At 37.1% G+C, this 25012-nt stretch overlaps 2 protein-coding genes across 6 annotated transcripts in view; both read left to right on the forward strand.

The window, feature by feature from the left end:
- Nucleotides 1-25012, forward strand: part of fnbp1l (formin binding protein 1-like) — a 373280-nt gene that overhangs the window by 139603 nt on the left and 208665 nt on the right. The gene's annotated exons all lie outside the window — the stretch shown is intronic.
- srsf11 (serine and arginine rich splicing factor 11) overlaps nucleotides 9971-25012 on the forward strand; it is a 40360-nt gene continuing 25318 nt past the window's right edge. For 2 of the 5 annotated variants that reach the window (XM_028812176.2, XM_028812177.2), the window contains exons 1-5: nucleotides 9976-10339; nucleotides 18262-18395; nucleotides 20840-20949; nucleotides 21069-21161; nucleotides 23021-23070. In XM_028812176.2, coding sequence (XP_028668009.1) covers nucleotides 10218-10339; nucleotides 18262-18395; nucleotides 20840-20949; nucleotides 21069-21161; nucleotides 23021-23070 — 509 coding nt within the window. In that variant the 5' untranslated portion in view covers nucleotides 9976-10217. Of the gene's footprint in view, nucleotides 10340-18261; nucleotides 18396-20839; nucleotides 20950-21068; nucleotides 21162-23020; nucleotides 23071-25012 lie in introns of all 5 variants that reach the window. The other 3 variants (XM_028812178.2, XM_028812175.2, XM_028812173.2) reach the window with 3 other exon arrangements.

Genomic DNA, 25012 nt, shown 5'->3' on the forward strand with positions numbered 1-25012 from the left:
TGCATCAAATCATCCAGATGCAGATACAGGTCAGGAGCGTCCATTAATGTTCATATCACACATCAAAAGCGGGAAAAAAAATGAGATCTCTGTGATTTGGACCATGCCATGATTGTTGGTGCCAGACAGACGGGTTTGAATCATTCTATAACAGTTGATATCCCGAGATTTTCACGCACAACCATCTCAAGATTTTACTCAGAATTGTGCAAAAAACAAAACCCATCCAGTGAGTGGAAGTTCTATGAACAGAAACTGCCTTGATGAGAAAGGTCGGACTTAGTCGAGCTGACAGAAAGGCTGCGGAAACACAGACAATCACTGTGTACAGCTGTGGTGAGAAGGAAAGCATCTTGGAATGCACAACATGTTGAACCTTGTGGTAGATGGGCTACCACAGCAGAAGACCACATTGGTTTCCATTCCTGTCAGCCAAGAACAGCAAGTTGAGGCTGCAGTGGGCACAGGCTCACCAATACTGGACAACTGAAGACAGGAAATGAGTAGCCTGCTCTAAAGAATCTCGATTTCTGCTTAGGCATAAAGATAGTAGTGTCAGAATTTGGAGCCAACAACATGAATCCAAGTGCCCAACTGCCTTGTATCAACAAACCAATGTGGTGGTTCAATGGTGTGGAGAATGTTTCCTTGGCACACTTGGTGGCTCTGAGGCTAGGGATCTGCACCAGCAATCAAAAAGGTTGCCGGTTTGAATCCCATAAATGCAGATAGTAACTCCACTCCATTGGGCCCTTGAGCAAGGTCCTTAACTGGCAATTACTCCATCCTAGATATGACGTTAATCTGCATCCAGCATTGCAAGCAGGTCCTCCAACTTACAGGGAAAACTTGGGGGTTGGTGGCAGGATTGGTACTCCAGCCACCGTAAAAGACCTCACACTGTTCCAGTGTTTTGCTGAGGGGTCACCTGTTGCATGGCTGCAGTCGGGTCCCAATCCCGGTGGTTTGTTGTGTGGTGAGTATGGAGACATTCTGTAATCGGCGCATGCACTCAACCTCCTCCTTTGACACACATCACTTGAATGCCACCGCCTGTCTGAGTACTGTTGCTGTCTGTGTGCATCCTTTGATTGCCATAATTTACCCATCTGCTAACGACTACTTCCAGCATAATAATGTGCCATGTCACAAAACAAAATTCATACTGGTTTCATGAACGTCAGAATAAGTTCAGTGTTCTTCAGTGACCTTCCCAGTCACTGGATGTGAATCAAATAGGGATTTGGTATAACGGGAGATTTGCAGGTGACAAATCTGCAGAAATTCCGTGATGCGATCGTGTCAGCATGGATGGGAGTCTCAAGGGAACGGTTCCAACATCTTGTGGACTCCATGCCCTGAAGAATTAAGGCTATTTTGGGACCCAAAGGAGGACCAACCCAGTATTACTATAGTTTCAGTGATTGTACATATGAATATACAGGGTGAGTCGAAATTATGTTAACACTAATGGTACTGCTATGTATATAATTTTATACAATTGTTGTGGACAATTTATGTACCACATATGGTACATGTGTTGAACATGATGGCAAACAGGTTGAGACATTCCTGTAAATCATCTTGCACATATGAAGTATGTTTTGTGAATAAATTGTTTCCGCCATTCAAATGTTAACATAATTTTGACCTATATATACTGTATATTTGAATTTTTATGATTGATGTTCAGAAAATGTCCTTAAAACTGTGATGAAATCTGGATTAGGGCTGTTAAAATGTTTTAGAAAATTAATGAATCAACTGAGAATGTATCCTTTGATTGTAATGCTACTTAATCCTAAATGGCTGCATATTTAATTAATTTAATTAACAGCAGCCCCATTCTGGATACACTCCCTACAACGTGTCCTGAAAGTATGGAGCATCCTTTAAAATGCCAAAAGAAAACACTTTTAAAAACGCAATGTTCAGGTAAAACATTTTTTATTTTATTCTAGACGTGAACATGTGCCCCAAGTAAATTTACTGTTCTAAAATATCTAATATGATTAGGAAATGGCCCCAACTCATTATTTATTTATAACATTGCTAACTAGATTTTTCCTGTAGCTTATAAGGCCACTTTCTGAATTCTTCACTGAGGCAAGCATATTTGAGATCTGTAATTAGGAAAATAATGTGGATGTGTTCTCTTCAGTTATCAGCTGATTCTTGTTTAATTTAAATTTAATCTCCACAAACGCAGCCAGTTTTGCCTCACCTCTGCCCCCTAGTGGCAACTCCGGACTGTTTTCCTTTCAATCAAGATGTTTTACATTTGCCTGTCCTACGGTAGTAGCAATTTGCTCAAAAGAAGAAAACTTGTCCTATGTATATAAAAAATATGCTTGTGCTTTCGTTTAAGATATTTCTTTTGTGTAATCCACTAGTACTTGATATGGTGGAGTCATTTCACATCATGATTTTGTGCCTGACTGACACAAAGTTTGTGTGTGGATATCAATGCCCCAGTGCAGCGACAGAGACACTGCTGGAAAAACTAGTGCTGTCCTTCAGATGAGATGTAAACCCCGAGGTCCTGACTGTCTGGGGTCATACAAGATCACTGGACCTCCTTTGAAAATAGCATGGTGTCCCCCAATGCCCTGGCTAAATTGTCCACCATGACCTTTTCCACTCTGGTGGATGCTACATATTGGTGGTGGTTGAAGTGGTTCCCCTCTGTTTATGTAAAGTACTTTGAATGGGTTAGAAAAGCACTATTTAAATGCTATCTATCTATCTATCTATCTATCTATCTATCTATCTATCTATCTATCTATCTATCTATCTGTCTGTCTGTCTGTCTGTCTGTCTGTCTGTCTGTCTGTCTGTCTATCTATCTATCTGTCTGTCTGTCTGTTCTATATAGTGCCTTTCACATCTATCTATCTATCTATCTATCTATCTATCTATCTATCTATCTATCTATCTATCTATCTATCTATCTATCTATCTATCTGTCTGTCTGTCTGTTCTATATAGTGCCTTTCACATCTATCTATCTATCTATCTATCTATCTATCTATCTATCTATCTGTCTGTCTGTCTGTCTGTTCTATATAGTGCCTTTCACATCTATCTATCTATCTATCTATCTATCTATCTATCTATCTATCTATCTATCTGTCTGTCTGTGTCTATTCTATATAGTGCCTTTCACATCTATCTATCTATCTATCTATCTATCTATCTATCTATCTATCTATCTATCTATCGTATATAATGTATATAAACTGCTACTGTCTGTGTCTGTCACACAATTACTCACAAACTACTGGGACTAGAACCTTGATATTGGTCTTGGTTGAAAGAATTTATGGGAATTGCCAAAAATCTGAGGTGGTAGCAACCTCCGAAATGGACCTGAGCGTGTGGGTTTATTACTCCAAAGAGAAAGGCAAATTTAGTGGCATGGCAGAAAAAAAAAACCCAGCAACATTTGCTGAGCATAAAGAAAATCAGAGGCTTCTGATGTAACAGAAAACACCATAACCAGTAGACATGTTCAGGATTCTTTCTTCCGTGTAAGTATTGTGTTTCTTGATCATTAAATATCGCACTTTATTAAACCTTCATACAGGATGGTGACCTAAGCTAGTCAGGTTATGGTAAAGTGATCACAAAACCAAGTATTCTGTTTGAGTGGCTGAGCACCAGCACCTCTCACTATATCCCCTACATTTCACCCTTGGCTCTATAAACACGTTCAAAACTACAAGGGGGACCAGGGGGATGTGTGCAGTAGGAGTAACGATTGGGTAAGCGCTGTGGAGCATATTGGTCAAGGAGGAATAACACGGTCACATTTTTAATACAATAGAGAGATATACTTTGTTAATCTTAAACATACTGGTGAAGCATGAAAATGTTCTTGATGTACTTTGCACTCTGAAAATGTGGCATAGTTGCTATGCCATTGGATCTTAAACCCCAAGGTTGCTGGTTCAGTTTCCACATCTAACTTATTATATAATCCTGAGTGCTTTTCTTAATTAATTTACACTTGAGGTGAAGAGAAAAAAAAAAAAAAAACCTGTGTAAACAATTTTAGTGTATCTTCTGTTTTGAATTCATCTTGGATATGAGACATAATTATGGCATTCTGTTTAAATGTAAACCTTAAGCTCTGTTCATCTGTTCATTTTGAAATCTTCTTATCCACATCATCATTGTGGGGACCATAGCCTTGAGCTGTAACATTCACTGTCATGCTAATATGGGTTATGTTAGCATAATGCTGAGCTGGACTGAATCGGTCACCTTGTCCTTGGCAAGTCCATCCAGCTTCTCTAGGGAAATACTCAGACCCTGCCAAGCTAACTGAGAGTTATAATCCTTTCAGATGCTTCTTGAGTTTGCACCAAAGTCTTTTCCCAGTGCATAATTCATTGAGAACCATCCTTGGAAGACTACACTTGGATATTTTAGCTACATGGCCAAATCACCCCAACTGGCTTTGTTCAACTGAGAAAAGAAGTGGCTCTGCTGTGTTTTCCTAAATCCTTATTCAGTTACACAGAGTGAGCCCTGCAACTCTGGTGGAACATCTTTGTGACTGCATGTACTTTGGATTATTAGTTGAGGAATGAGAAAATGAAGAGAAGATAGCAGAACCAGTATAGAAATAACAATGCAGTTGCAGTTGCGCTGTCTGGAGGACGAATAAGACAACAGAAGTCTGAATACGGGCTGCACGGTGGCGCAGTGGGTAGCGCTGCTGCCTCGCAGTTGGGAGACCTGGGGACCTGGGTTCTCTTCCCGCGTCCTCCCTGCGTGGAGTTTGCATGTTCTCCCCGTGTCTATGTGGGTTTCCTCCCACAGTTCAAAGACACGCAGGTTAGGTGGATTGGCGATTCAAAATTGGCCCTAGTGTGTGCTTAGTGTGTGGGTGTGTTTGTGTGTGTCCTGCGGTGGGTTGGCACCCTGCCCGGGATTGGTTCCTGCCTTGTGCCCTGTGTTGGCTGGGATTGGCTCCAGCAGACCCCCGTGACCCTGTGTTCGGATTCAGCGGGTTAGATAATGGATGGATGGAAGTCTGAACACCATAGTACTGGAAAGAACAGGTGAGTAACCATTGTGTTATTGGAAAAGGGATTGGCAGCCATGAGTCACACTTGTGAGTGCAAACATATGGACCACTGTTTTCAGTATCTTGATAATTTATTCATAATTTCTCTGTAAAATGCCCTGTAAGTGGTACTCACCGTCAAATATGCTTTATAAAATTAATAATGTAACCATAACAAAAAGGCCCAATGTATACCTTTGAAATGTTTCATCAGTAAGATTTTTACATGTCTCAACTAGCATGTAATGAAGAACAACATGGCAATTTTACAAATAGATTTTCTAATATTTTTTAGACGTCTCAAAGGATATCCATTATTTCAATCCAGTTACCGTATATGCTCACTTATAAGTCGGGTCTTGAAACCCGAAAAATCAATCATAAAGTCAGACCCTGACTTATACACCCGTTCAAAAATGTGACACTTAATTTTTTTTTTTTTTTACATCGTTTCCTCCACTCTCACACCAGTTTCTCAGACACGTCGAATTTTGTGGCTGCAGTGCAGTTACCAATTTCTTTTGCCACTTCAATGACTTTTAATTTAAAACCAACTTCATATTTTCTTCTGATCGAACACTCCATCATAGATAAGGGATGCTCTTACGATAAAGGTGTATGAGGGTGTGAGATACAAAAAACACAAAACAGCGCAAATGTCGCTTTGGAATAGTTTGGGTATTACCGTGTGGTCATGTACTATAAGTACATTACAGTACATAGAGAAAAAAGGCTGTGTGCTCCGTGGTTACTCATTCCGGTGGGTGTCAGCATATCATAATCTCTTGGACCAATAGCGTGAGTTTTTACATTTGTTAAACATATAAGATAAAAACTAAATCCAGGCATAGGAGCAACATAGAATGAATGCTATCTTGCCTTTCCAACCTTGACTTTTCTCACTTTTGCCCAATTTAAGACGACATCCTTCCTCCTGACATTCTTAAAATGGCATCCGTAATCTGACTAAAGTTACATATCCTGAAAAACTCCATCCTCCCTTCAAAATGGCTTCCATTTTCTGACCTCTGACAAAAATGCCATCCACATTCCACCGTCCAACAAACGCATCCCCCTCTCTTGTCTCCGAACTTCATCAAAATCTTTTTCCTCCCACCAGTCTGAGTCACAAAAATGAGAACAATGCAAGCTGGGGTCTTAGAAAGACAACGTGGTAGCCGGCGATCATTTTTACATGGTGTCAAATGATGCAAAAAGGTTTGGGGTAGCCACTCCATATACTTGAAAGTTGGTCAATGAAAAAAGCAAAAATAACAACAATAGGTCTTTACAGACTTGAGTCCTAAACAGAACTGATTTGAAAACACAAAATGGCATTTTAAAGCTGGTTAGAGGAAATTATGTCATCGGGACTGGAACCGGAAGTGATGTCATCGGGCCCTGGCTGGATTTCCCATAGATTTCGGCAGATGAAATTTAAGGCAATGTTTTACACCTAGAATATATATAGAATACTGATGCGCTGTGCAAGAAAGGACAGAGCCGACTACACTTCCTTAGAAGGCTGGCGTCCTTCAACATCTGCAATAAGATGCTGCAGATGTTCTACCAGACAGTTGTGGCGAGCGCCCTCTTCTACGCGGTGGTGAGCTGGGGAGGCAGCATTAAGAGGAAGGACGCCTCACGCCTGGACAAACTGGTGAGGAAGGCAGGCTCTATTGTTGGCATGGAGCTGGACAGTTTAACATCTGTGGTAGAGCGAAGGGCGCTCAGCAGGCTCCTATCAGTTATGGAGAATCCACTGCATCCACTAAACAGTGTCATCTCCAGACAGAGGAGCAGCTTCAGCGACGGACTGCTGTCACCGTCCTGCTCCACTGACCGACTGAGGAGATCGTTCCTCCCCCAAACTATGCGACTCTTCAATTCCACCCAGGGGGGTAAACGTTAACATTTAACATTATACAAAGTTATTGTCTGTTTTTCACCTGCATTATTATCAATCTTTAATTTAATATTATTTATTGTATCAGTACGCTGCTGCTGGAGAATGTGAATTTCCCATTGGGATTAATAAAGTATCTATCTATCTATCTATCTATCTATCTATCTATCTATCTATCTATCTATCTAGAAAGTAGAAGTTTGGTATTTACACAAAACTGGGTAAATGTTTGAAGATAATTATAATTATAATTAATTTTTTCATTTTGTAATTATATTGAGATTGTCACTTTATTTCAGTAGCACAAATGAAATGTATATGTTATTAGAGATACCTTGGTAAGAGTATAGCTAAATTGTTATCATCATTGTAAGCTATCTGTTAGGCTGGCGGTTTAAATAAAGAGGTACAGAATTTTATTACAGGCAAGTAATAATTTGATGTTGGACATTTTTTTTCCCTTTAGAGAAATGATAAATGCAAATATAAACAAATAAGGCTTGCTAATTCATCCCAATCAGCTTCTGTTAGCTGCAAACAGTTACATTCCATTAATGCACAAGTCATCTGTGATGCCACCGTATGACGGATACACATCATGAGTTTAGTGGCCTGGGTCAACCCATCGTTCATTTATTTTGAGGCAAAGTAGCTTTGGCAGACTTGATAACACTGTACTAGTTTCTGGTTTGCTGGGAAGGTAACTGGATGAATCCTAAGTTTTTCATGTGGCCTGTAGGGGGCTGGTGGCAGGATTGGCACTCCAGCCACCATAAAATAACCTCACACCATTCCATTCAAACTAGTGTGGTGCTAAGGTGTCACCCATTGCACGATTAAACTCAGGCCTTGATTTGGCATCCTGAGGTGGTTTGTAGTGTTGTGGTGCCCCCAACCTCTCTCACTCTCATTATACAATTTATTGTACCAGTATTCATGTCATTTCATCTGCACGGTTACAGTGGCTTCCCACACAGACACTACCACCTTACCCCTTTCACTGACTCTGAAGAATGTAGGAGAGAGGTGCAACATGCTTATGCACATGCTCTTACATGCTCAGTTGCGGAGTGCAGCATAGGAACCAATACGTTAAGAGAGGAGCTGCAATATCAGCCAATTTATCAGCTAATTAAGTTTCTTCAGTTATGTATGAGGTTGATTAGCATAGTCCATATATGGCTGTTTCAGGGTGGCAACCAGGCAGGGTTTGAGGTGTGTTCACTTATGCACATCTCTCTATTATATAAAAAAATCTTGGGACGAGATGAGACCTGTTCAGAGAGACGAGACGTTACTCTCTCAGAAAGACACTTTCACGTCCTGCGAGACGAGACCTTGTGCCAAGAAATTTAACCACGCGCGGGGCCGGAAAAAGACAAAGAATAGATGACAAAATAAAAGATTGCAAAGAACACATGCAGTGCACATGCAGAATAGGTTAGAGATAATGGAAGTAGGAAAATTCAAAAGTCACAAAAAATGATAGTAAAGATCGCATTAGTGCAAACAAATGAAAATTAGGGTTGAAATAACGGAACAGCGAAAAGAGATTGAATAGTGTTTCTTCCCAATGAAGAGGTGTATCTATGAGAATTAAAAGATTTGTTGTTTGGTGAAAGTGAAATCCACATACGCTGTCATGCTTGGGTCTCAGAGTTGCACAGATACACAGGAGATTTTAGAGACAGAAACGATATTCAGACACTTCAAACAAACAAGTCTCTTTCAGGAGTGAATAGAGCTGTGTGTGTAGTGTGTCTCTAAATTAGAAGAATAGAAAATCTTCCTCTTCATAGGGACGTGCCTCGGGATCGGGACCCCCAACAGGAGCAGAGGATGTCTGGGGGGAGAAGATAGACAAGGCAGTGAGACCAAAGGACAGCTGCTGTGCAGGCTTTTAAATGTTCGAAGCGCTGCACAAGATGCAGATCACGCGACCCGGCAGCAGCAGCTGATCGAGCAAAGAGGAGGTAAAAAAAAAAACTATTTGTTTCCCATTGTACCACCATTTAAGCGGGGGTTTCGGAGGAGCGACCGTGTCTCCTTGGGGTGCGTTCAGCCCTCCTCTTCACAACCGTGTGAAGCGCTGGCTGGAGAGGAGGAGGATCGGGGGTTTTGGCAAGCGAGGCGAGCAGGGAGCGAAGCCCCCTAGTTTACAAGTGATTATGATTTACAAAGGTTAATTGCATATAAATCTGCGTATGCCAGGTTTTATAAATCGATTTTTCGGTGTACGCGTTTTCCTGTTTTTTTTTAGGATATTCATATTTCCATGCTCAGATTCATGAAAAGTTTTAGGAATGAGACCCCAGGTTTCTACATACAACTCTTCTACGGCACTAAAAATACTTAATCCGTCTCCTGGCCTTACTAGTCCACTTATGCAATGCTTTCTTACCTGCTTATCTGACTTCAGTTTCTGTCTGTATGATGGGAAAAGAAATTTTTTTTTTGTCTGCCTTGACAATATTATTCTGGTATTTATTTAAAGTGTAAAGAATTTCTAAATGTGTCCTGAACCCTGAGCTTGTAAATGGAAGGAGGACACTGAATAAAAATAATCTAAGTGTTCTTTATATTAAATGTTATTGTTTATTTGCTACTTAGCTGCCTTTTGCGAGAAGATGTCCTTATAACCTCGTTCAGGCACACGGAGCAAAACGGACAAGTCCCTTCATGTTGATAGCGTTATAAATGAATGAGTAATCAAAGTTATATAAGCACGACGGGCATGAGCAGACAGGTAGTCAACTTTTTCGGCGAGCATAACATTTACTGCGGGTCATTTAGTTTTTACTGTAGCTCACATACCGTCAGTATGTTGCAACGACCATGTGATCAAACCTCATGCTGGACTATTTAGCTTCATAAAATTAAAGATGAAGTGAAGTGAGGCGAGCAGTACGTGTGTATGTGAAACGAGAGCGCGCATATCCCTCTGCCCGAGTAGCATCAACCACGCGCAACAGATTGCACTGCGCAGGCGCACTAAAGGCTCGTGGGGCGTCTGAAAGCAGAAGCACAGCGGGTTGACTGTCGTTGTGGCCTTTCAGAGGCCGCGCTGGCGCTTTGTTGTTAAAGAAGAGAGAGAGAGAAAAAAATAAATTACATTTTCGACTTCAAGTGCAGATGCTCAAGTGAAAACAGACGAATACGCCAAACATTTAATGCCTCTTTCATTACTGTTTGTTTTTTCTGTATTTAATGTGTTGAAGCAGGGTTAGAGAATAGGAAATGACTACCACCACGAACGTGATCCAAGTGACAAACGTGTCTCCCAGCACCACTTCGGAGCAGATGCGAACTTTGTTCGGATTTCTCGGCAAAATCGACGAGTTACAACTGTTTCCTCCAGAGTAAGTATGGGGAGATCTTAATGGCGCTCATTCTGTTAGTTTTGGTAAACGGGAACGGATGAGGGTGGTAGCACAAGGCCGCTAGGCCTTTGAAAACGGCGTGAAGCCTCGGTGTTGCATTAGTTGGTGGGGGCAGGAGCTTGGAACGCGTAAGACCGTGAGCTCGTCTAGACCACGCTGCTGGACTTCGGCCCATGAGTTTTTTTTCGTATAGAAAGACTTTCAAGCAGATACAGTCATTAGGCAGTAAATCGGCTGCGGAAGTCAAAGTAACGAAGAAACGCTGACGATTACTATACCAGAAACAAATAAGCAAGTGCAATTGTTAAAGGATGCAGCGCTAGAATAGACTACACTAAACAGGTAGACATCTGTATGCATCTATTGAATCAAAAAGTCCTGTTTATTTGTATTTGTTTCTCTTCAGTGCATGTGTAGGTCTAAAGGCCAAATAAATATGCATCGATGCGCTGGTGAATACTATTTATATATAAACCTTAACATTAGTGTACTCTGAGACGGAAATCACATCGGCAGTGATTTTTTTTGTTCTAATGAATGAATTTTTTTTAAATGTGGTGATCCAAGAGAGAAAAAGACCTTATCATATTCAGTGGGCATTTATATAGTAAAAAATACTCCCCTTTCAATCAACAAGTACTGCATTGCAATTTACATGATATATTCTGAATATTGTTGCGCGAAGTACATAGAAATTTGAGTTATAATTAGTAATGTGAATCAAAGGTGTACCTTAAAGAAATATCTGAGAGGTTCTGGTTTTGGGAAGAAATGTTGCATTCAAATTTTGGTAAACACTTGATTGAATCAAGTTAGACATTTAAACATATCGTTTTTGTGCAATTAGCAGCTTATTGTGGAGATTAAATGGAGTGAAGGAAATTACCTCACTTGAGAATGTGGAATGCTTCATCACTTCCATTTCTAATTACATAAACAGATTGTTTGCTATGCCCAAGGTTTACCTGTAAATATTAATAGTGCAAGCGCCCTTATAGTTTATAGACCATTTGTATCAGAAGTCAAAAAATTGTCATCACTGTACTTGAAACACCCATCCATGTCAAGTAAAGTTAAAACATGCAGAGTGGAATTTTACATAGACGTCTTGTTTAATTAACCTGGCTGAAATGTTTCCTCTTACACCATTGACTGAAATGGGCTTAAATTTGACCATAGCGTTTTTATTTATTTTTTAATGCTGCTTACTTATTTTACCCTTTTATTACACCATGCCAATAAAACACGAATATAAAAATTTTCATTTGTATTGCGTATTCATATACAGTAAGGAAAGAAATTAAACGCTTTGAATTATCAAAAAATGTATTTCAAAAGAAACATCTGTACTTTTCTATTATCGGGACGCACAATCTACTTCTACCAAAATCCTAAAATTAACCTCAGAAACCGGGCAGCAACAGTAACCTGGGTCTCTAATCTTAATTGAAAAAAAAAAAACCTCCAGAACCTAACCCTAATATTAAAATTAGTCTCCAAAATTCTAAGGCTGCAGGCACATGGCGCCTTAATTTGCATCACAATAATAGAAAATTACTGAAACATCTATTGCTTGTTAGAAAGCAAAATTTGTGTTTTAGACAAATGAAGAAACTTCAAACCATGCACCTCTTAGTATATTTTTTGTAATATGAGTCGTCATTTTCCTTTGCTAATTACATGATAATGGAGTGTGAAAAGGCAAAAATAAAAAAAATTGCATGATTAAAAACATTTTTACAAATGTTGCAAGTATGCCCTTGGCCTCAACAGCTGATAGCGGAAATTCCCCCTTGCAGGTGTTTTGCATAATTTCTCACAGGTGTCCGACATTGAATCAGTGAAATTTTTGCACACTCTTCCATGTAAAATGTCTTCAGCTGCAAGATGTTTGGGGATTTTCTTGCATGTACTTGTAAGAAATACTGTTTCACATTCTTCTCCGGCACACTTTGATATGATTCAGAATTCATAGTTGACTCAATGACTGCAAGCTGCCCAGACCCTCGGGCAGTTAATCAACTCCAAATCAAAACATTTCAACCAGTTGAAATGAGGTTCTTCTCCTGAAAAGATGTCTTTAGCTTGCACTAAAGAAGTCTACTATTACTACAAACAACTTTTTTTTTATTTCATCAGTCCAGTGTATATTGCTCCAGAAGGCCCAGTGTTTGCCTTGATGTTCAGTGGCAAACTTTAATGTTGCTCTAATGTTCTTTTTTGAAAAGCAAAGGCTTTTTTCTTGGCACACCTCACATGCATGTTGCTTTTGTGCCATCTCGTTTTAGTTGCATATATATCTAGTTTGATGCCAACGTTTGCAAGAGTTACCTGCAGATCCGTTGATGAAATGTAGGATTTCTCTGAGACTTCGTATCACACGGTCAGCTGAATTTTGCTGGGCCAGTCGAATTAGCAGTCGTTTAATATCTGAGCCACTTGTAGATGATTTTCCTTGCAGTGGATTGGTAGATTTCATATAATTTATCGACCTCTTCAAGTGCCTCCTCAGCCTTTGAGGGCCTTAACAAACTCTCTTGGTCTCGACATGACACCACACATCAATAACAGACAGAACACCAAGACTGTCAACACCTGTGATTTAAATAAGACCTGTTCCACTTGCCTGCTCCATAAGAAGGTTCTAATGATTGGCACCTCATCTGGAACACCTGATTCAAATTTTATGTATTTGAAGTGGCGGTTAATGTAAAGGTGTTCTTTTTTTTTTTTTTTCCCCATATGACAAATCTGCATTTTTGATAACATATATTATTGAAAGGAATAAACCATGTCAGTTTCATGTGTAATTTATTCATGTCATCTTTATCTGTAGGCGCTGTTGGTATAAAGATAGTGTTTTCTTGTTTAAATATGTTGAAAAGTCAACATTTTCAATAGATGTACTTTTTCATGCGACTGTTTATGCAGTTAAGTTTTAACTAGTGAGTCTAGGTTGGCATGTAATAAATAAGCACAGTTTGTGTAAGTGAATATGCAGGAGTAGGGTCTGGCTACCATAGATTGTGTTATGAGGGGTCAGTATATAGATGAATGACTATACTGCAGCATGTTACAAGATCTGCTGCCTCTTTGACAGTGTGCTTATATACATTTATATTTTATGCTACCATTTAAGATTCATCGCACGGCATCTCATTATACTACTACTGTGCTACTACTTTGAGAACAAATATTCTGATTTCAGATATCAACTTTTGCACTGTGGTTCTATATACATTTGAAATGCTATAGGTAGCATTTGATCCGGACTACAATTTTAGTGTTAACTTCTCTATTGTGAGACCTTATGCTGGTCTCTTAAAATACCAGTGTTAAGTTTATAAGTATCAAGACAAAAGTACTGTGTTTATGAGACTATATATAAGTAATAAAGTACCTGTGTTTGGAAATACACTGGTATAATTACTGTATCATCTATACACTGGTGTAATTACTGTATCATCTACCACTTTATACACTTTTTAATTGAAAATATATATATTTTTTTGCTCAGTTGTTTACCTTTTCTCCGTTTTGCATTTTAATCTTACTTTTTAAATAATGAACAAGAATAGATCTACAATGGCTGATCTGTGGCATACAAAAGTAAGTTCTAGTAATGTTCAAGCTGTATTTGTATTTAAGTCATTGTTGGCCCTTTCAGATGCCAAGGTGCATACATTTGCATGTTACTCATCATTTGACTTTTTATCTTACTATTTTGAAGGCAAAATCATACTTAATACAGACAAAATGACCATACATGTTTAAAACACTGGTCATGCAAAAATAAATTTTACTAATATCTGATGATGCGTTTTAAAACCATTATTGACAAATTCTGATAATATCGCTGCATCATGTTCCAAAAACTGTCAGTTGCACTTGTGCAATTTGGAAGTAAAAACTTATTTTTATTTTTCCCCATTGTATTTTATTATTTTTATATCAAAAATTATGGTGCCTTGCTTATCACTGTAAGTGATGTGTAAGATCAATATTTATTAGTGTGTAATTTGCAAAATCTTAAATTATATATTACATGTAAATAATTGGTAGTTAAAAACATTGATGTTTTTATTTCTTTACATTAGGCAGTTTTTAAATATTTTGTCATGTTTAAAATAAAAAATTCATATTGATTTAGAATTGGTATCAGCTAGCTGCAGGCTAACTCTTTCACCTGGATACCCATATATCATGTAAGGTGATGCCATATTGATTTTGTCTTTTACTTTGGCTATCTTATAGAAACCCGAAGTAAGATTTCTAAGTACAGTTTTCCTATTAGATTTTAAGTGTACAGTGATGTTATTGAAACAAAATGTTCTTTTGAGGGTGTGAAAATACAAACATGAAGGGTGCAGTCATTAAACTGGGTTGTAACTTAAGCATTTTTCCATTTTAATATGAACTTCTTTTAAGTATTTGGCTTCATGATACATAAGAGGAAAGCAGGCTAACTCAAAGTAATAAGATCATGTTATGCAGGTGGCAAAACAAATATGCTTTATGTTCTGCATACATTTCTTTTAAGTGTTAGGAGTGGAAAGCCATTGATACCACATTATTTTATGTATTGACTTTTAAAGTCATTTGTATTAAGTTTTTCTGTTGGATTTGGCAGTATATTTAAATTTTATTGCCTTTTTTTGGCCTCAAGTTAAAATTCATTTTTGTTCTGGGCAGTGCTATTTTCTGTTTTTACAGGCTCGAAGGTGTACATGTAAATTTACAACTATAATGTTTAAAGGTAAATTGCTAAGCTTTACACCATTCACATACATGATCATATAAACTGCTCAACCCAAAGCAAGACAGAGCAGTTTCAGTTGGATTAACATAACCAAATCATCACAACTTAATGTTCTTTTATAATTGGGATAAGACCAGTTGATGGCAGAGGAGAGGAACACAAACTTTGGTTAACAGCATTACCGATGGAAATAAATATATGGGGCATTCACGTTTGTAACAGTAGACATGGTTCTGATGACTTAAGCAAATTAGTTGCTGCATTCTATAATATAAATATGCACTGTACAGTGTGTAAAGAAATTGAAACTATGTACCAATTGAGCAAAATATGTCACTCTTTTGCTAAGTGCAAGAAAAACTCTTTGGGAGTGTTTATCCCATTTAAATTCATTTCTTAATTGTGGAAATGGATTTCAAGTAACTTGACAGTTTACATAGACTCAGAATGCACGTATTCATCCGTACAACACGTCAGTAATTATCCTGCTTTAGCTCCAAGAGATGCTTTCTGAGATAACCATTTGTGTTTGCACAAGGGTGATCACTCAGTAATTGAAGTTCATTTTTTCAAATGTGTTTTATTATTTATTAAACTTCTATTCATCAGATTGTGGCACTAATTTTAGAATAATAAACTAGTTAAAACTATTGATCAGTGCAGGTTTAATACAGATTAAAGCACCATGCTGTAAACTGTTTGTGAACTGTTTATTTTGATTTTGGCACTTCATTGTTACACAGTCCATTTTTAAATTTCACATTACACAAGTGTATGCTTTTTTGCTTTCCCTTTCATTGCATGAGGATATACATGAGGAATCTGACGTTATATCTTGCCTTATATAGAGGGCAAAGAGCTATTGCAACTGGCTCGTTTCTAAGAGGGAAGCCCGTAATGGGGCTTTTTATATGTTAAAAATGAAATTGTTGCTCTCTTCATCATGGAGAGATTGTGAAGGGGACATGATGACCTGGAAAAAAAATGTGTACAACATGTGAAGTAATGTGTTGCTGAGTGTAGATGTTCAAAGTTTTTCATTTAGTTCTTCAAATTCTAACTTTACTACACATTTTAATATGAATCGGTGCCGTTGTCTGTAGTGTGTTGTAGTACTTGCATTTGTAAGCAGTGGCATATAAATTCACATTTCATTGCACATTCTTTATTCCCTGCAATATTCTGAAAATGAAGTGTAACTAAAACAATAAACTTGCCATGGAGAGAGTGTTTTAGTGTTATAGTCAGGCTATGAGACCACAGCCATAAGTTTGGATCCTAACTTGGCCATTGTCTCTGTATATTTTCCACCACCTTCCCATATTTATGTGGGTTTTATTCCAGGTGTTCTGTTTTTTTTTTTCCCCACTTCCAAAGGAAGTGAACTTTGGGTTAATTTACATCTCCAATGGTGGTGTATAATTGTGCCCAATCCAAGGTTAATTCCAGTCTTATGCCCATTTCTGTCAACATAGACCCCTGCATCCTGTTATCCTGGACAGAACAACAGGGTTAGAAAATGGAATGGAATTCAATGGCATTTCCTTTTATCACAAACAAAATTAATTGATTTTAGAAGTAATGAGTTTTGTTATGCTAGTGTAAAAAGGAAAAGTAACTTTATAAAGAGGGGGTGAAAATCCTGATTCTTATTTTCATTGTACCAGCAATATGTCACGCTGAATGTGGCAGTGAAATCCCCCCTCTCCCCACTATACTAATTTGCCTGTTTGTTTTTTTAAATGATTGCTGCACATCACTGTAAGTGCATGCTTCATAAATTTCTTTAGCCTCTGATTTCAACTTATACGCCAAAAGCCTGCAGTCTCCTGATCTGGTTATGTCTGTACAATGTTTAGTATGCTTACTAGTGATTTCTTCATAAATAGATTATTATGTTTACTTTAACTTGTGGTCCGCTATTCTCATCATCTAGTTAACAGTAGAAATGTGTGACATTTACATTACTCCTAGGAACACAGTGATCAGTCAGTTTCCTCCATCTGCCTCTTCCTCTCTCATCACGAAACTTGATGCAGTATGCATTTTGTTTTTACCTCACACTTAAAAGTTGCTAGTAAACTAACTGGCAGCTTATACCAACCAATCAGGCAGGCAGCTTTTCCTCCCATATCTGCTAATTCTTACTGTTTATAAAGTCTACTTTCCTTTTAAAATTGATTTATTTTTTTAAAGCCTGGTGCTTTCCTCTTTTAGTATTTAATTACAAATTTTTTTATATGACTGGTTTGCTACACGTCAGTTTTTGATAGCACAGTATTAAATTGTCATGTTGTTTCAGCAATGTTTTTTGTCTTCTGCGTATCTAAATTCTTGTTACAGAGAAATGCATGACATTTGATTATTTGCTCTAATAATGCAGCAATTCCTGTTAAGATTGTGTATGTGATACCTTTATAAACGCTGCAGTCAATAATTTATATGTTGGTTGTTTTTTTTTCTTTTTCTTACTTGATGTGGTTAACTTTATATATAAAAAAAAAATAAATATATATATATATATATATATATATATATATATATATATATATATAGGCTTAAGGAAATCTGCAGAAGTCAGGTAATACCCTAAAATCAGAAGCCCTACAAATGTTAAGTTAAATGAATTACCTAATTAAAAATTTCTAGAGAATGTACGTAAATTGCTGCGACCTTTGGCTACTTTATTTTTTCAATGTCTTTTTTTGAATGCGATAGACGTGCTGTAACAAGGTATATTAACTTCTGTGTTCTGTGCTTTTGCTGTTTTTCACCTGTGTAATAACTCCTGGCTACACCACATAGCAACTGCAGTTAAAGGTAGGAGGCTCAAGACAATGTTATCTTGATGCTTTTGTACTAGATTCCTAAAATTAACAAAAACTGAGCATTAGACATTTTAAGATTTGATTTCATTTGGAATTTATAAAATTTGCATATTTCACAGTTCATTGTTATCTTTTTGTAAATCTACAGTTTCATAGGCATCTGCTTAAAAAAGAAAAAAGCTGATGATAAATGTAATATTTAGCTGAACACAGATTTTATAATAAAATATGCAATTGTTTTTTTAAAAATGAATTTAGATTCTTGTAAATGGCTATCTGTTTTTCTTGCACAACTAGTTTGTATTTTTTTCCAGTGATTCTCCCTTGCCAGTGACTTCACGTGTCTGTTTTGTAAAGTTCCATGAGTCCGACTCAGTTGGAGTGTCCCAACATTTGACAAACACAGTCTTCGTGGACAGAGCCTTGATAGTGGTACCATTTGCAGAAGGTTTGTGTTTCAAGTTTTCTATTTTAATTTTCTTTAATATCCCCTGCGATATTTGAAATACAAAACTAACTAAGATGGTCTGGCACAGTCCATTGGTATACTGTTGATTGGACCATTTGTAAACTGTTAGGGATTTTTTTTTTTTTTTGGTGCAGTGAAACTTTGTGTTTGGCTTGAAAAGTCTATAATTGCTTGCAATGCACAAAAGTAAAAAAAAAATGGTCTGTTTTTTCAATATTTTGTAAATTCTGTTACTTGCACCACTTAGTGATGCATATGTAATAATATTTAGCAAATTGTAATATTCTTTTGAGGGATTCCATACAGTATACCAAGGGTTGATTGCAGTGGTGGTTGGGTGGCAAAGATCATTAAAATATAAATAAAACAGCAGAGACTTCATATTAACTAAATTCATTTGTGACCATGATTTTCCCATTTAGATTATCATTATTAAACTTTTCTCTCTGTTATTTGTGTGTGTGATTTTTGTAGTGGAGAAGGCAATTGCTGAGCCCCCTCCTTGATGACTGAAACAGTGCGTTCTCTGCAGCGAACAGGGGATTGTAGACATTTACAAAAGGCCAGCAAGCATTCAAGCCCCCTGTCCTTTCCTGTGTAAACACTTAATAACTCTCTTCTTTCTTGTTTTTTTTTGGTTTGTTTTTGTTTTAGGACTTTAATCAAAGGGAGAAATTATAGCAAGTTAACATCTCAAAACTGGTTATTTTAGTTTAACAGAATATTGTTTACATATTTTTCTATGGAAGTAAATATGAGTTCACATTTAAGGTAAATTATTTGGAATCACTTGTAGGGATACCACTTTTGACATATTAAAAATTCAATCATTAAATATAACTCAGCGTTTACACTTTTGCAATCGAAAAATCCAGAAGTTCCGTTTCTGGAAAGTGGATAGTACCTAGACACTACTTCAAATAACAGAATGTTTTTCAGATTTCATCTTGTTTGAGATTCTAATTTGCTTTTAAGTTTACCTTATTTGTAGCCTTACATTAATACACATGCCCATTGCTGGTGTTCCACATGCTAATGAGTATTCCTTGTTTAATTATGACAAGAATAATCTCTTTCATATAATACATTTACAGGGAGAACAAGCAGCATTGGACTTAAGTGGTTTGTCAGCTGCTTTTTTTTTCTTTTGCCGTACAAGCTACACTTAGTTCTATATTTAACATGAGCACAGTAATAATGATATTGCACTACAGAATGTATTAATAAAGTCCACACCACATAGTAGCCTACAGGAAGAAGGGTTCAATACGTTTTTTTAACAGTGGCTTTTCTTTTTTTGTTGTTGTGTTTTACAGTTCTTTTTCCTGGTTCAGCCAGAACTATTTACCAGACCCTGCTGAAAAAACCACTCGACAGTTTTGTCTTCTGCAGCTAATCCAGTTTCTCAAGTGCCCTTTATATGTTGTATGTTTGTTTGCTAAGGTGGTAGACAGTTTTCATTGTTTAAATATAGATGCTGGTTTTTCTAAGCAGCTATGGTTTTAAATAATAGAATTTCACTATTTTGGGCATTGGGCACAACTATACTTATATATTAAGGGCTTTTGCTGGCAGGAAAATTTATGAGGGTATTCAGCTTTGTATGCCCTGTATTGGTGAAACTGGAACTAAATGTGAAAGCAAGTTCACATGAAGAAACAAACCATTGATATATATTTTTTGCAGTTCATTTTAATTTTTTATGACCTTTTATAAAGGGTCTGTAGTTTTCAGTGAGTTTTTTATATTGGATCAAATGCAATTTCATGAGGTAAGATGTAGATAACCAACATGTTGGATAATAGATCAAATATTGCTTTCTTGCAAAGCTAAAACATATGAAACTAACCAGCAAAAGCCCAAGAAAAGAACTGATAAAATCTTTGTTTTATGTTCAATGTATTATACCTGTTTATGGTAAGTTTATGCGATTCATAATGAACTGTACCATGCTGTTGACCCCAAAAATCATAAACTCTTTTGTTTTGTGTATCTTGATTTTTCTGTGTGCTTTATAGCGAAGCAGCCAACGCGAGTCGCTTGTTCATAAAACATCTTTTGAAACTTGAGAGCACACCCCACTGGAGAACCGACTGTGCTTGCTTACGTTTGGTTCATGACTTAAAAATCAAGTACAGGTGATAACATCTTGGCAGTGTTAACCAACAATAGTGTGTATTGTGATATTTATTTGCTATTAGTATCCTGCAGTATTGCATAAAGTGACGAGAAACCATTCAGATCTGCACAACCTCAAAAATAATTTAAAGATAACAGTACAGTTATTTAATTTTTTCAAAATTAAAATAGCTGAAGATATGTAGGAGCTGAATTGATGGAGTCTTCTGTTTCTGGGTGTATTTGTGTTTAAATATGTTACTAGTGTATATATATTTGTTTAATACTTGTTTGTTTTCCTGCAGGAGTAATTCCTGATGAGGCCAAAGCTTTGTCTTTGTTGGCGCCAGCCAATGCTGTTGCAGGCCTTTTACCAGGAGGAGGTCTTCTTCCTACACCAAATCCACTTGCATCAGTAAGTTTAAATAAAAAAGTTTTATATTTTATTTTTTCTTTAATTCTTTGTTTGCATATTTTAAAATGTAAGCTATTTTTTTATACGAATAAGACTTAAACTGTCAAATAATCACACAGATTGGAGCTGTTCCATTGGCTGCTCTTGGAGCTCCTACGCTTGACCCAACTCTTGCTGCCCTTGGGTTGCCAGCATCAAATATAAATTCTCAGGTAAGCTCTAGTGTCATAAATTGTTTATCTATATCCAACAATCTTTCTTGGGTAGGGTTTGAAATTTAACCTGCAAATAATTATAATCTGAAACGGAGTTATCATAATCCAGCCTTGAGGTTTGAGTTTTAATGCATCTTGATTTAATTCACACTTCCATTTGATCAGCCCTTTCCTGATTAAATGCCTATAATATGTAACCTGAAACAAAAAATAACACATTTAAAACTCCCAGTGTTGAGCATGATTCAGTCATCTTGTGTACATGTTTACTGTTCCAAATGTAAAACCCCACCTCCAAAGACTTTAAAACATCTGTTTGTTTTCTAAATATATTTGATGTCTTTATAATTTTGAGATTGAACAAAGCTTATTTATTGTAAATAAAATTTTTAAACAGGCTTAATAATCATTATTGGTAGAAGCAGTTTGTCTGGTCTAGTACTGCACTGGTGGTAGAACTCGAGAACCTAAGAATTAAAGTGACAGTTAAGGTGTCTCCTGGCTGTGCACAGCTTAGTTCATGCTGTGGCATGCATGTTTTTCTGCTGTCCAGAGCATCAGGCAGGAAGCAGCTTCCAAAGAGCAGGTACATAGCAAAGCAGTACTGCGTACAATTTAGTCACATTAGTACAGTTTACATATTTGTAAATTACTTGGCATTAAAGGAGAAATCTACAAAAATAATGCCAATTCTTTTCCACGTAGTAATTATAATAATCATTACATTTATATAGTGCTTTTCTCAGGACTATCCACGCAGGGAGGAACCGGGAAGCGAACCCACAATCTTCCACAGTCCCCTTACTGCAAAGCAGCAGCACTACCACTGCGCCACCTGTGAGGACAATATAATGCAATCATTAGACAACCAAACTTAGCACCATTCATACATACTCATATAGGCATACTTCATAAATTCTTACTTATGGTGTTTGCATATTCACATTCACGTTTGTATGAGTTTTGATATTTTCTGATCATTTTGATTTGTGTGTTTCCATTGTTTTTAATAAGATCAGATAACTATCACACTTGACACACCACCTTCGTGGCTTTTAGTGCACCAGCAAGAATATTTCCCTGATTTTCTTGCTAATCTAGTGAACAGTGGACTCATTCATATAATATTTACAGGCAACAGATGTGAAGAAGGAATCTCCTGCTTTTATCTCTTTGTAATCCTGCTTGCACTAAAAAATTGAACACCTTTAAATACTTCTACTCTGTAAAAATTGTAGGTTTACATGGGATAACGGTAATGGAAAACTACAGAAAACCCCACATTTTAGAATTGTATAGTAACAACCCAGCGCACGGGTTGTTTTGAGGGTTATACAATTGCAACAGCAACATTTATTTATATAGCACATTTTCGTTCAACAGTGTAGCTCAAAGTGCATATTTCAGGCTGTCAAGAGGGATTTGGTGCATAATGAGGTGTAATAGTGTGGCACACCAGTGAGGATGGAGTGAGACGAAGGGGGTTTTAGAACTATGTTATTTGCTTTGGAACTGTTTTGTACCAGTGCTGAGGTCTGAAAGCTGGTATCAATACTGAAGTCAAAATTTTAGAACCAAAACAACAAGATTGTTTAACTGACTTTACTGGCACAACTGGAAAACTAGTAACATGCTACACATTCACATATCTTACATTCCCTGTTCCCGAATCATACAACTGGCTAATAATCATTGTTATACACCAATTTGTCATTCTACGCTGATGCTATAAACTGGTGTTTCATTGGTGAGGATAATTTATAATCCAGTTATTTTCTGATGCAACATTGTGTGTAAATCTTAGTCCCGCTAATCATTGGCTTTTATGTGCTAATTGTTTAATTTTTTTTTTTTAGTCCCTGGCAGCTGATCAGCTTTTGAAACTTATGACAACAGTGGATCCCAAGTAAGTTAATTTTTGTGTTCTTAAAAATAGGCTTTCATTCTTGAGTACTTGTTGGGAGTTTGGGTTGAAATGTAGTTGCCTATATTGTGTTTACAATGTACTGTAAATCAATAGTGGAAGTGGCAGGTCTTAAACATGCAGAAGTGTGTAGGCTTAAAACACAGCATGAAGCCTTGAGGAGGAAGTTCATTACTTTTGCTCTATTGACTTGTTGTTACACTTACCAGGGCACCTTTTGGTAACACAGACTGTTCTTTCAATCCCCCAAACCTGCCGAGACAATTTTGACTGAAAAAGTGTTTTATTTAGAAGTAGGAATTTAGAAAGTAGTAATGTCTCAGCACGAGGTTTCCATTTTGAGCATGTTATAGGTTAATAAGTTGTTAATGAGAATTAACAGATGTAAAAGATATTCTGCAGGTATTATAGCCTTCTCCCGGCAAGAATTAGTTTTTTATTAATTTAACTTTTTTAAAATTTAATCATTTTTGGTGGCACGATATCAATGTTTAACATACATCAAGTAGTGTGATAAAAAAAATACTTAGCCTATTTCAAGTAAATTAAAAAAAAAAAAAAAAGGCATTTTTGGAAGTAAAATATAGAATTACTTCTGGAAGCACTCTTCCTAATTGAAGAATGATCATTGTCCTGACTTGAACTTTTCTTTGTAAAAAAGATAAGGTTCTAGGGCCTGCACTTAGATTATTCCTGGGTTTGAATGGGATGCCTCATGCTGATTGAGAGGTTGAAGAGGAAAAAACAATTCTAGTATTTTCAGAAGCAAGGAAACACTTTGTTTGCACTTACGTAACAGTTAATTCTTTGGAATACACAGTATCTTTGTAGTAGGTGGATATAGTGTTTGAAAGATTAACACTTGATGGCTGTATAGTGCTAGAGGAAGACGTACCTCCTCACATTGGGAATAATAGGAATATCTGGAAAGACATGAGCAGTTTAGCATGGTGAATTGAGGGCTGCTTTCATTTTCCAGACTTGCATGCATTTTGCACATTGGGAGCATCAAGCTTAAGGACTTTACATATGCACTATACAACATGAGTAACACAAGATTTTTTTCATGGATCGGTCGTGCGTCGTAACCGAAAAGTCAACGTGGCTCAGAGGTGCATGTGGACTGTAGCTCAAACGAACATAAATGACAGCATGTTTTCCGAGGCGTCGCGTCCGAGTTGGTGGGCGTGGCTCTGCGAGTTGACGTCGTATCCAGTGGTCTTAGAGTTGGTGGGTGTGGCTGTCTTGCGTGCTTTCCATGGGTGGCTACTTGTCGGCGGCTTAGTGAATTATATATATATAGATAATGCCTGTTGAAAATAAATGCCTTTTCTGCCAAGAGTGGGATTTATAGCTACTGCCACTATAATACCTAGATGCATTTGGGAGTAACTCCACTTTATTATGTAAAGCTGGCATTTGTGTTAGTGATCAGGATGAAGTTCTCAGACGTCATTAATAATCGAGTTTTGGAGATAAACCTCTGTTTTATGACATTAGAATAAAAAGTGATTTAAGCCAGAGCCATCAAATAAACAGATTGCTTACTGAACTTAGTGCTGGGTGGTATGACCAAAATTCTATATCACGGTATTTTTCAAAATGATGCCGGTTTCACGGTATTCAACGGTATTTTTTTCCCATGCATGAGTGGATGTTAACCAGATTTTCCACTTCAATTACTGCAGTAGACTGGCTAAGAGTAACCTATTCCACTGTCATGAGAATTGTACATTGTACAAAAAAACATTTTAATGTTCACACAGGTATTAATACAGGTTTGTATGGCCCCATAAAGTGATATTTTTCAAGGGGGTGGCACTAATGAAGAGAAGGAATCTCATTGCATGACAGTTGCAGTCAACATATAGAACCCTTTTTATTGAACAATTTTGCAAACACCTTAAACTATAATTTTGACAAC

This window comes from Erpetoichthys calabaricus, chromosome 10 (genome assembly GCF_900747795.2).
Source record: "Erpetoichthys calabaricus chromosome 10, fErpCal1.3, whole genome shotgun sequence".
Lineage (NCBI taxonomy): Eukaryota > Metazoa > Chordata > Cladistia > Polypteriformes > Polypteridae > Erpetoichthys > Erpetoichthys calabaricus.